Source organism: Mytilus trossulus, chromosome 11 (genome assembly GCF_036588685.1).
Source record: "Mytilus trossulus isolate FHL-02 chromosome 11, PNRI_Mtr1.1.1.hap1, whole genome shotgun sequence".
Classification (NCBI taxonomy): Eukaryota; Metazoa; Mollusca; class Bivalvia; order Mytilida; family Mytilidae; genus Mytilus; species Mytilus trossulus.
The window spans coordinates 34,910,450-34,923,713 of record NC_086383.1 but is presented as its reverse complement, the minus strand read 5'-3'; the positions used below and the strand labels follow the sequence as shown (position 1 = coordinate 34,923,713).

Here is a 13,264-nt window from a genome sequence, read left to right as displayed (position 1 = left end):
TGCTATCATTTACAATCTCTGGAGGGGGGAGAAATGTTTTTTTCTGACATGCGTCGTCGTCAATTAAACAGCTTAACAAGATTTGTTAATTTGTCTGTTGTCCTCATGTTTTGCCTGAAAAAATGTAAACATAAACGTTAAATATAAATGTAGGATTGATAGAGTGGTATATGTAGATTTTAATAAATCTTTATGCATATTTGTATAAATAAAAAGATTTGGTAAGAGTGCCAATGAGACAACTCTCAATCCAAGTCAATGTCTGAAAAATTAACAATAATAAATCAAAGTACGGCCTTTAACACGTAGCCTTGGCTCATATCGAACATGCATGTACTTTTAAAGAAGGATCTTAAATAGTTACTGTTACTATTGGTTTTGTTGATTTATTTTCTACTTTATTGCATATTATCTTGAGTTGAACTTTTATAGTTAAATGGTCCACCCTAAATTGGTACTGTATAAAATTAGCTACTAAATATTCATTTTGTCTTGTAAGTCCTGATATCCATGACTTCTATTTTGTGTGTTGGTTGTTTAACGTCCAGTGGCAAATATTTCATGCATTTTCAGGACTTTAGTGTATTGTTATGGTATGGGCTTGATCTCATCTTTTTAAACTGGTTTAGCATCTTTTGCCTCTTTAACAAACTTATCAGATTTATATCAGCAAAAATGGGAAGCGTTATCCAACTCCTACTGACTAGTATAATGAATGGGATAGATGGAGAGGATTAGTAGGTGCTTGAAAGATTAAAAAAAAAAAAAAAAAAAAAACATACACACTACAACACCAGTGAGCTGTTAAACATCAAGTAATCTAGTTTACTGAGAAAAGTATGAAAAAACGGTTTGCAGCATGAACAGATTACGAATTGCAGTTAAACCGAGTTTATCTTATGTTATATAACTTATGTTTTAAATACATATTTATAGTAAACACCATAACCTATAAAAGTAATAAAATCTATATGGAAATCAGTCACACGTCAATTGGTATTAAAAATAGAATTTGTCTATGTAAAAATAATTATATTCTTTTGATAAAAATTAAAAATTCAAATTTTCATTCACGTTTTTGGTGAACAGTTAATTTGACACGAATGGGACAATAGATTGCAGACGAACCATGGGCTTATTTTATGAAAACTACAGATTATTAATTGATGACATCTTTTCAAATCAAATCTTCTTATGACATATACAAAATCTGGATCATACCGGTATGAGTGTTCAAATCCATATAAGTATGTCTTTATAATTAACAGGAAACGAACACATTTTACTATTTATCAATTATTATTATAGAGTTTGACAAAATCACATTGTGGTCAAGCAGACTGATGACCAAAAAAAAATAAAGATTTTCTTCATACCTTATAGTGTAAAGCTTTGAAACATTATTTTGATTGATAGCGTCTGACCCCCTCCGCCTTTTATTTAAATTGTTGCTCCCTTAGCACTATATGCATGTGTATGCACTGATGTAAAGTATTATGCGTTATACTAACCATGCGCTCTGTCATATGCCTCAATTGTCGCAATAATTTCTGGAGGTAGACCTCTCTTTCTATTCGGAACAGGAGACCAGGTGGAAGGTTCCTCGATATACTGATTATTTGGTGCATTCGGAGTTTTAGGCTGCGGTGCCGGTTTCGATAAAGCAGGAACCGATGCTGCAGCAACCACTCCCGCCTTAGCTACTGGGGCATCACTTGCTTCTACTGCTGGTGTTGGTGCTCTTTCTGGTTTAGGAGATTCAACTTTTGCTGCTGCGCTTCTACCGGTATTTGATGCAGCTACCGCAACTGCTTTAGGTGCTGATGCCGGTTGCACAGGAGGTGGTTGGGGTGTTGATGGTTTTGATATTAGCTCAGGAATGGGTGACTTGGTGGCTACAACTGCCGCTGCAACCACGACATTTTGAATCGAGGGCGATCGTTGGCGCTCGGGGGATGGTGGTTTTGGAGTAGCCTGTTTTGGTATTTCTTCTGGTTCCTTTTTAACAGATTTATTACTGACTACAGCTGCTCCAATTATACCTCCTGTTATGACGGCACCAACTGGTGGCAGATCTGGAGAAGGCGACCTAGACCCTATAGGGGTAAAAATCCTCCTATCAGGACTTGGTTTGTGTACTGGAGAAGCACGTCTGACTGCTGCCGCAGCTACAGTTTGTGTTACTATTACAGGACTAGATGATTTTTCAGGTGTTGGTGTTTCGATCTTTTGCACCGCCATTGGTGCTATGACGTAAGCTGATGGTAAAACAGTTTCCTGACGTTCCTCAGGTTGATATATCGGAGTTTGTGGTTTTGCTTGAGTTTGAGATTTTGCAATTACAATAGGAGCAAACATGAATGCATTCGGAAGAATTTCCTCTTGGCGTTCTTCTGGTTGATACACTGGTGTTTGTGGCTTTGTCTCAGCCTTTTTGGTAATAGCAGGTCCGAAAACGAATGCAGTAGGCAAAACTTCCTGTTTGCGTACTTCTGGTTTATAAACTGGTGTTGGAGGTTTTGCTTGTGCTTGCGTTTTTCGAAGTGCCTTTGGCAAATATACGTACTTAGTTGGGAGCTTTACCTCACGTCGTGTTTCTGGTTTATAAATCGGTTCTTTTAAATCTATATCTCTTAAACTTGCTTCCCTATTAATGTCTTCGTTATTATTAAAATTTTCTCTGTTTTGTTTTCCTCTACGGTATCTGAACGGATAATAGTTTTCTGGAGTTAATTTATAATCAACACTGCCTTTATACGGTACTAATTTTCTAAAAATGTAATAATCCTTGTCCATCTTATATTCTTTATATTCATAGTTCCGAATTTGAGGCGGAGGAATATATTCATACGGTCTAAACGTATGTGTATAAATTGGTTTGTCCGGCCATTCTAATCTTGACTTCCGTTTCCGTTTTACGGGTTGCGCAGCTGGTCTCTCAATAATTGGTCGTGGTTTTCTCTGTTCTGTTTTTGTAGGTTGATATTCGTGATATTTGTATTCTCGTATTTTGTCATATTTATGAATTTTGTCATATTCATGTATTTTATCATAACCATGAATATGATTATAGTCGTGGACATGGTTATAATCATGAACTTTGTCGTAAGAATGTATTTTATAATCACCCGGTGTCGTGTTGAAATGTGATTTTGAGTAAAACATTATGATTTAACTTTCCTATTTTATAAAGTCTCCAACAAATACAGTATAGATTATGTCTGTACTCTGTTGGTGTTTGCTTTTGACAGTTGATCTGAAAATAGAAGAGGAAAGAATAAAACTAAGCTCGAATTGTATATCGCGGTACAAATTCAAAGTTGTTTATTGTATTTAAAGACGAAGATTGTTTTCGACGAATTTCCCTCGTCACATCCTGGATAGAATTCATACACTGACCAGAGATTCATAATTACAATTCATTGAAGGTGTCAATTAAGAAAAGAAGATGGTAAATACAGGAAAGCACTATATCGACACATAAAACTTACAATTTTATTCTAGCACTTAGTTGAAATCACTATACTGGCAGACTGTAAATACCCGATGGTTATATTTCATCATTCTAAGCTTGTCTCGCACTTTTATACCCTCATAAGTTAAGATAACCTACTTCGTTTATTACTTTCAATACGAAAACAAAAATTGCGGACATATTGATGCCACCTGATTCGTTTATAGCCTTCAATATGAAAAAAATATTACGAACATGCCACCTGAATCGTTTTATTCCATTCACTATGAAACAAGTTGTGGTCATGTTGATGCCACCTACATGTAAATCGTTGATAACCTTAACTATGGATAAAATGTTGCGGGCACATTGCTGGGACGTAAATCGTTTAAAACCTTCACTATGAAAAAAAGAAAGGGAATTTGTGATACAGAAAACGCATCAATGAAATAATTGGGAAACATAGAATAAAACCATGTACATTTCCCTTTTCTAGATACATGTAACTAAAATACATACTACATAATGTACTTCGTTTTTTCTTAGACATATTGTTTCATACGAGTATAAAATATGCGCAGATTGTTTATAGAAATTCCATAGATAAGAAACCTCTCTTTCAAGATTGAAATACACGTCAACAATATACATTTTAAACCATTCTTTTGTTGTATTTTTTTTTATCTCGATCAAAACAATAATTATCAGAAATTTAGGTAACATTCTTTTTTTTTCATTTTCATTATTTTACATTTATTTGATAGCCTTAATGTTTTAGCTTACCGCAAAACGACGATTTTTTTCAGCCACCAATGTGGGATAAAATGTTCCTTAAAATGTTCGCCAAAAATATTTATGATATACTCCTAAATATTTACCACAAAGACACATACGTCACTGCATGAACTAAAATAAACCACGTTTCAGGCGAATTAACTTAAAAGAATTATAAAAGAAAACGGGGGTTACGTAAAATCAAAAACTATTGGAAAATTTAGATCATAACAATTAGAAAAAATATATTTCAAAGAGATTTCAACTCAATATGACCATTCAATATTTAAAAATAATAATTATTTTTTGTCATAAAAAAATAAAATTATCTTAAAATTTTAATGGTTATATTTTATAAATAAAATTGAATTACCCTAAAGGTACCCCATGCATTATATATGATGACATGATTTCCTTTCACATCCTTATGAATACACTTCTTTTGTAAAACGAATGTTTATATTGGTATCTATAAGCAAAGATCATCCAACCCTGCATCGCTTATAATAACTTTATGTACTTGAATTGAAAATTATGACGAAAAGCAATAATCTTTAATTAAAGTGTTTGGTTGAAGATTTTACATCTGAACAACAATATATTCAAAATTTCATTGTCCTGGTATTTGTATATAAACTTTGATATTTGTATTCTTCAGGTTTGTTTGCAATTATTATTGTTCACTTGAAATCATGTTCATATTCAAGACTTGATTTGATCAATTCATTTATAATCAAAATTTTAGGCCTCATAATTTTCAATGACAATGGTGTTTTTCTCATAATAAATATCCCCCTACAATTGTTGTTTGGTTATTTTTAAAAGAGTCTATTATATTTTGCGAAACTAAAAATGGCGCATTTGATTGGATTGCAGTATTGTCCATCTCATCAAGAGCACACCAACATTCCAAAGGGTGTAGACGTCCGTTTTATAGTCGAAAAGTAATTCTAGAGGGGGCAGTGAAAATAACGACACTATAGGCCTAATATATAAATAATTTCATTTATTACCTCGATATGAAAAAAGATGAGATCATTTATAAAAGGTTATTGAAGTATAATATCTAAAATCAGCATATGAACTATAAAAAAGTTCAGAACCTATGAAGGGTTAAGCATTATTTATTTCTTTAATAGTTGTATATGTCTCAAGAACATTTCTTTTCCATCGCTCTTCTCGTCCAGTGGCAAATATTTCACAAATGTTTAGGATGAGAACTAATTTAAAGTCTGTTTTCGTCTAGGAGCAAATATTTCATAAATGTTCAGGATGAGAATCAATTGCTTTCTTTTCGTCCAGTGGCAAATATTTTAAAAATTTTCAAGGTGAGAATTAATTGTTTGCTTTTCGTCTCATGGCAAATAGTTCATAAATGTTCAGGATGAGAACTAAGTGATTGCTTCTCGTCCAGTGACAAATAGTTCATAAATGATCAGGATGAGAACAAGTTGTTTGCTTTTCGTCCAGTGGCAACTATTTCATAAATGTTCAGGATGAGAACTAACTGTTTGTTTTTCGTACAGTGGCAGAACATTTCATAAATGTTCAGAATGAAAACTAATTGTTTGGTCTTCGTCCAGTGGCAAACATTTCATAAATTTTCAGTATGGTAACTAATTGTTTAGTCTTCGTCCAGTGGCTAATAAGTCATAAATTTTCAGTACAACTTATTGATTGCTTTTCGACTAGTGGAAAATATTTCATAAATGTTCAGGATAAGAATCAATTGTTTGCTTTTCGTCCAGTGGCAAATATTTCTTAAATTTAGGGTGAAAACTAAATTGTTTGCTTTTCGTCCAGTGCCGTATTTTCTAATTGATTAGGATGAGAATTGATTATTTTATTGTCGTCCATTCGCAAATATTCAATTAATGTTCCGAATGAGAACTAATTGTTTGGTATCGTTCATTGACAAATATTTCATAAATTTTCAAAATGATAACTAATTGCTTGCTTTTCGTCCAGTGGCAACAATTCCTAATTGATAAGAATGAGAACTAATTGTTTGCTTTTCGTACAGTGGCAATTATTTGATCAATGGTGAAGATGTGAACATACTGTTTGTTTTTCGACCAGTGGCCACTATTTCATAAATAATCAGGATGAGAACAGATTGTTTACTTTTCGTTCAGTGGCAAATATTTCGTAAATGTTCAGGATGAGAACTAACTGTTTGCCTTGCCTTTTCGTAAAGTGGTATTTTTTTCTCGACAGTTAAATTTTAGATATTTAAAACGCTCGGGCAAGCCTCGCGTTTTAAAATTGAAAATTTAACTGTCTCGAGTGGATAAATATCGTACTACACTCGATGCAGTGGTAGAATCTATATAGAATTATGAATAGGGATATTGGATAAACATAAGTCTCTTTCGTTTTAGATAAAAGTCTTTTCAGTGTTGACTGTTTCGGAGATAACATGTATACTGCGGTTTGGATATATATATTTCTTTACGACGAGAGACTGTTTATCAACTAAAAGGTAATTTTGAGATATATATGAACATATGAACATGTTTTATCTTTTTTGACCAACAGTAAAACCCTTGCTCAATTGGACGTCCGTTTTGCTGTGTAGGATGGATGAATACGCAGACACATCCAATCAGACGTTTAATCCGATGCCTTATAAAGAGAGAGAGTGCCACGATCCCAGCCTCTCTAAACGCCAAAATCCTTGCTGTTTCTGCCTTCTCCGATATACCCTTATTTGTCAGTGGCAGACCAGCTGATTTTCCAGCTTTCGTCCCGGTCGATTCCGCATTGAATTTCTTACCTATTGTATAATTGTGAGTTAATTGTCCTACTCGATATGAATGAATATTGGTCTCTGGACATTATGCTCAATTATACTAATTTTAGTTAGCGAGTGTTATTATGAAAAAGATAGATCACAAAACATTGCAAGGAATCGAATTGAATTGCCTTTTATGTATGATATTATGATAATGGAATTTCTTACATAGCAGATGGGAAGTACTGTCTTCTCCTTGTCTTTAAACTAAGAAGACATTAATTCAATGTTTTCCTATGTCACGCCAATTTAATCTATAAGACAGATTTTCAATTACGACTGATGTTGGATGTATGGGATGACGAACAATGAGTTGTCGAGGAAATAGGGTGTCGATCCAATGGGATGTCGAATTTATAAGGTTTCGAACTATTGGGTTATCGGATACATGGGGTGTCAAACCAATACGGTGTTTGGATAATGTGGCGTCGGACTTACGGGGTGTCAGACTATTGGGATATCGGACAGTTGGGTGTCGAAACAATGGGGTGTTGGACTTATGGCATGTCGGACTATTGGATTGTTGGACACGTGGCTTCTCGAAACAATAAGGTTTCAAACTAACGGGGTTTCAAAATATCGGGGCGACACCCACTTCTTTGGGACAGTATTCAAATTGCACAAAATAAAACTGCATGCATATCGGACGTGTGGGGTGTCATTTTATTAGGATTTCAGAGTAATGGGGTGTCAACTATTTGAGTCTCGGACTAATTGGGTGTGGGACTAAAATGCTGTCAAAATAGCGGGGCGACCCAACTTCGACGAGGACAGTATCCAAACAATAAAAAATAAGAAATAAAACTATATACATTTTGTAGATACATTTTGTAGATACAGATATAGATTATCTTAGTAATGTTTGTATTTATAAAGGTTTTGACGTCACAATCTTTGTATCTTTTGAAAGTATTGATATTTAAAAAAAAATAATTTGAATTTTAAGGAAGACCAGAGCATTACCGTTGTGCAACTGCATATTTCCTGCAGAACGGTAGCAAAGGGTAGCGTGCAACAACATACCATATTGCGCTAAGTTAAATAAAGCTTTTAATCAATGACGCCATCAGGGACAGAACTATGATTGAATATATTATCATGCTTGGGAACAAACTGCAACTCTTGACAGAATGACTAAAGGATAATTCTAATATGACGTCCTTATTACGCTTTGTAAACAGAGCTGTGTTCTAATGAGCACAAACTATGTTTGACACATGCGCACGAAAATACTGTTTATATTATTTATTTCCGTAATTATCCTTTAAAATATATACATTTAAGCAGCTAAAATAAACTTTTATTATATATTCTTATGAAACAACATATATTTACCCTGCTCGTAGTTTTTAAACTCATCAAATATGAACTGCAATACACAGACTCCTTCAGGATAACAAGGGAACAGCCAAACACTTTTACGGTAATTTCGACACCTCGACCTATAAAAACACTGTATTTGTCCTATTAAAATCGGGAAAACCTCAGTCTTTATTTTATCTTTTTATATTCAACAATAAACAGTTGTCTTTATAATTTACAGATCATTTTGAGTCTAATAGTCTAACAGTTCTAAAGCAGTCAAAAATTCTGAAAATATGGGTAAAAAAAATAAAAAATATTTATCACTGCTGCTATTAAATACAATCCCGAATGAGGATAGGTCAAGTAAACAATTCTTTATTAACTGCCTTTTGACATTTATATCTTTATTATCAAAGTGTTTATAATTGTCGAGTCCCTTTTTAATCGTAATATCAGTTTTCTCTTGATAGCTGGAAGATACAATATTTAAATTAAGAAATAAGTAGTCATTTTAATACATGTGTTGCGTTTATTTCGATGGAAAGTATAGATCATATATATAGAATTACATGAATTACGTATTTGCGAAACTTTATACATCCGGGTTGATTTAGTGACCCTGTGCGTTTTGATGGTGATTTTTTTATGATGGAATACTCATTTTAAGGTAAAATAACTAACATATACTTATTTAATATACAAATCAATGTCATGGCGAAATACCTTTTGGGGGAAATCTCTGAGTTAACCAAAAGTACTTTCGAATTCATTGTTATGACCTTCCATAGAAACACCAGGAAATACACATATTATCAATGTGCAAGTCAGTTGTTTATAGTACTATTATGTTGACACAATTGAGTGAGGTACCCAAACAGACATAAATGATAAAAGGTTAATGTGACAATAAAAGGGATCCAGCTGCCAAAACTTGGTAATCATTTATCGCAGACATACAAATCACCTGACAGTAAACAACCACACAAACACGCACATAATCTTTACAAAGGAAGACGCTTTCGAAAAGTTGTTAAAATAGATAGTAAATTTGACAAAAACGCCGACAAAAGAGCTCCTGTAGCTGATATAATATACCGCGCAAAGAATAGTCAGACTTCCTTTCGGAAATCACAAATCATGTAAAATATAACCACAAGGGCAATATAACACCATCAACATCTCTCGCGTCTGAACATGTCATGCTGAAGTATACACAAGGCCCAACCCCATCAGGAACGTCCATATTCAGAATACAGACATCGGGATGCTTACACACCATGTCCGGCATGCCAAAATCAAACAACCACCGTCCAAATACAACATAAAAGCACTAAGACAAATAAACTGCCAACAAAACAATAATCTTTATACTACTAAAGGAAGAGACCTAAATTTCATTGAGCCGCATAGTATCCCTTGAAACCATACAACGTCAGACATATTTGTGATATGACGTATATATATATATATATATGTAGTATTTTGTACTTTCTAGATTTGTCTTTGTAACAATCTATTTTTCTCAAAAAACGTCATTTTTTGAGAAAATAATCTATTTTTTTCAGACCGTTATAGATCCGTGTCGTACATGTATATGCTTTTGCGCATGATTAGTTGACGTACTGCCCGCGAAATTTAAAAACTCCGTGTTTCAACACTTGAAAAACATAGGACTCGGTTATAAGATAGAAGTTTGTCAATCACTGTTTTTCGATTGTTTCTTTCGTATTTCCTGACGTTTGTTGAAAATTATTATCGTTTTAACGTTGGCATACATATTCCGTTGTTTTCTAGCTATGAGCGGTTTACTATCAATATCTGTATATTGAAAAATCCTAGGATTAAATTTTAATGTGCTTACCGAATCCCTGTGGCTCATTATTGTACCACGATCTCGTGGGCTTCTAGAATATCTAGAATTTATCAACTTATTATAAGACCACATGTACAATGTGTGAAGCATACATTTCGTTTTTATCTATCCGAATCTGTTTTCAGATTAGAATGGCCACGGCCAGTGGAACATGTTGTGGTGTGTGTGAAACCCAGCACGTGGTGAGAGAGGCCGACTACTGGTGTCCTGAATGCGAAGAAGGGCTATGCACACTTTGCCAAAAACACCATCAAGCTTCAAGGGCCACAAGAAATCATGAAGTTATTTCCGTGAATGATTATAAACGAATACCGGCTACAATAGCTAGTATAAATCAATACTGCACAGATCATGAGAAAAAATATCAGCACTATTGTTCCCAACATGAAAAACTTTGTTGTCCTCTCTGCATTACGACAAGTCATAATAAATGCGACTTGTTAGCAGTGGATGAAATTGTCAAAACATCGAAAACCTCCGCATTATTTGACATGATGGAACAAAGTTTAAAAGATATGAAAAGCAACATGGAAAAAATCGCGGAAGACCGAAAACAGAATCTGGAGATAATACAAGAACAGCGAGAGAAATTTAAGGCAGACATAAAAACGATTCGTACAAAAATCACCAAACATCTAGATAAACTTGAACAGGAAATACAACTGGATATCCAAGCTGCAGAACAGAAAATTAAATCACAAATAAAGAGACTTCTTTCAAAACTCTCAGACCATGGGAAAACAATAGATAAGATACAGAATGATATCTCTTCGACGAAAAGTTTTGCAACTGACCTTCAGACATTTTTCGGAGGTAAAATGTTTGAGGCCGATATCCAAAAGGAAGAGGAATTTATGCAGTCTTTAATAGAAGATGGAAGCATTCAACAAATAAACCTGATATGCAGAATAGATGGAAAGATGTCTGACATACTTTCCATGAAAAACATGGGAGATATATCGGTTGGAGTCGATCCTCCTACCATCACCATGACGACGAAAAGAGAAAAACAAGCTCAACAAATGGTAACGAAGATATCAAACACAATCAATGACATCAATCTTACATTATTAAAACGTTTTGATATATCGCACCGGGGAAAGTCACTTACAATCTCTGGCTGCACTATCATGCCTACTAGGGAAATTGTCTTCGTAGATCAAAACAATGATCGTCTAATAATCCACAACGAAAATGGATCATTTGTTTGCGAAATACCTGTATCACGTTGGCCTGTAAATGTTACATGTATTGACGAAAATTCGGTCGCTGTCACCCATAATAAAAAGCCTTATCATATAGAAATTATCAACATCGTCAATAGAAAGATTGTTAAAAGGATAAAAGCATCTCATGCATGCTTCGGTGTTACACATCAAAATGGAAGATTGATATATTATGAAACAGGAAGTGGTATTCAAACAGCAGACATCGCTGATGAAAGTTTTACCGCCGCAGTAGTAACAATCCATGGTACCCAGCACTGGAACTATGTTACATCATCTAAAGATAAGATATACCACGCAAGTAATAGATCAAATACTGTTACATGCTACACAATAACAGGACAGAAGATTTGGGAATATAAAGATGACTCAATGTTGAAATTGATTCGGGGAGTAACAATTGACAACGATTCCAATGTATATGTGGTATCCTTGATGAGTAACAATGTCGTCGTACTTTCACCAGATGGAAAGAACGCCCGCCGATTACTAGAAGGGCGTGGAATAAAAACCCCTTATGGTATCCATTTTGACAAGGTGAAAAACATTCTTCTCATTAATAACATACATGGAACAGCCTTTTTGTATAACATTTAATGATTTTTTTTGGCAGTTTATATAAGCTAAAATTGCAGCTATTTGAAGAAGCTAAATTGCATAAATCAAGTATCACTTATTTAATAATTTTTACAGCGATTGACGTGAAGGCATTCCAGTGTATTGATTTCGCCTAGATTTTCATTACGTAATATTCGTTTTAGGATTTTAACCGATCTGTTAGCATGATGAATACGTAAACATCATCAAGTGCAAACTAACATTCCTTATCGTTTGTTATGAATTAATTTCTACAATGAATACTTATCAAGAAGATAAATTAATAATATTAAAATGTTTTGTCATTATTATATGAATATACATATAAGAAAAAAATACCATAAATATCTATTCACATGCATGCGTTAGAATATCTCAAGAACTTTTGCAATCTCAAAGAACGATAACTCTGCATGGATGATTGAAAAATGTTTTGCGGGAAAATACGACTGCCTACTCAAATCCATTCTATTAGAAAAATCGAATTATTACAGAAGAGTGACGTGTCTACCATGCACTTGCACTGCTCTATTATTAATATAGTACGATAGAAAGTTATAGAAATGCATGAAAATTAGATATACATGTAACTGTAATGTAGTATATAACAATAAACCAGAGTATACTGATTTGTACCACTACGATATCAGTCATTACTTTATCATCCATGCACGAAATTGTACCAAAAACAAATTATATCTGTACATTAATCTCACATTTAGGTATAGAGATTTGATTTTAGTTATGAAATACAATAATTATTCAGGAGTTATGCCTCTTCATCAATATTTATGAGTGTATTTGCAACTTTTATGTACGTTCAAATTATAACCAAGAGAAAATATATAATAGAGAGATTTGATATTTTTGCCAATAAACTAACCAAGTTGATGTCCAAATGAAGTGGATTTAAGCAGTTTAAGGTCACCGTACAGCATTTAACAATAAGCAAAACCCCTACCGCATAGTCAGTTATAAAAGGCTCATGGATAAAACTGTGAAACAATTCACATGAAAGACCAGATATATGAGAGATTTATAAAAGAAAAATAATATGACAGACTACAAACCAACAATAACCGCTAAATTACAGGTTAGAAGTATCTAATAAAGGCAAATATCGAATTTCGCGAGGATATTTGTTTGTGAAAACTCAACTTTCTCTTTGACCTGGGACAGTAGGGTTATAGCAAAACATAAGAACCGTTGCAAAATGGCTTCGCTCATTTGATTAACAATAA

At 33.7% G+C, this 13,264-nt stretch overlaps 1 protein-coding gene across 1 annotated transcript; it reads right to left on the bottom strand.

Annotated features, from left to right (window-relative positions):
- On the bottom strand, positions 1-4,347 carry LOC134690326 (uncharacterized). The gene is made up of 3 exons (XM_063550292.1): positions 4,238-4,347; positions 1,512-3,256; positions 1-114 (listed from the first exon to the last, which is right to left on the bottom strand). The coding sequence occupies exons 2-3, from the start codon at positions 3,163-3,165 to the stop codon at positions 104-106; spliced, it is 1,665 nt and encodes a 554-aa protein (XP_063406362.1). The 5' UTR covers positions 3,166-3,256; positions 4,238-4,347; the 3' UTR covers positions 1-103.
- Positions 4,348-13,264: the final 8,917 nt, after the last annotated feature.

Excerpts from the sequence above, each read along its gene's own strand:
- LOC134690326 (XM_063550292.1), bottom strand. The coding sequence starts at position 3,165 with ATGTTTTACTCAAAATCACATTTCAACACGACACCGGGTGATTATAAA.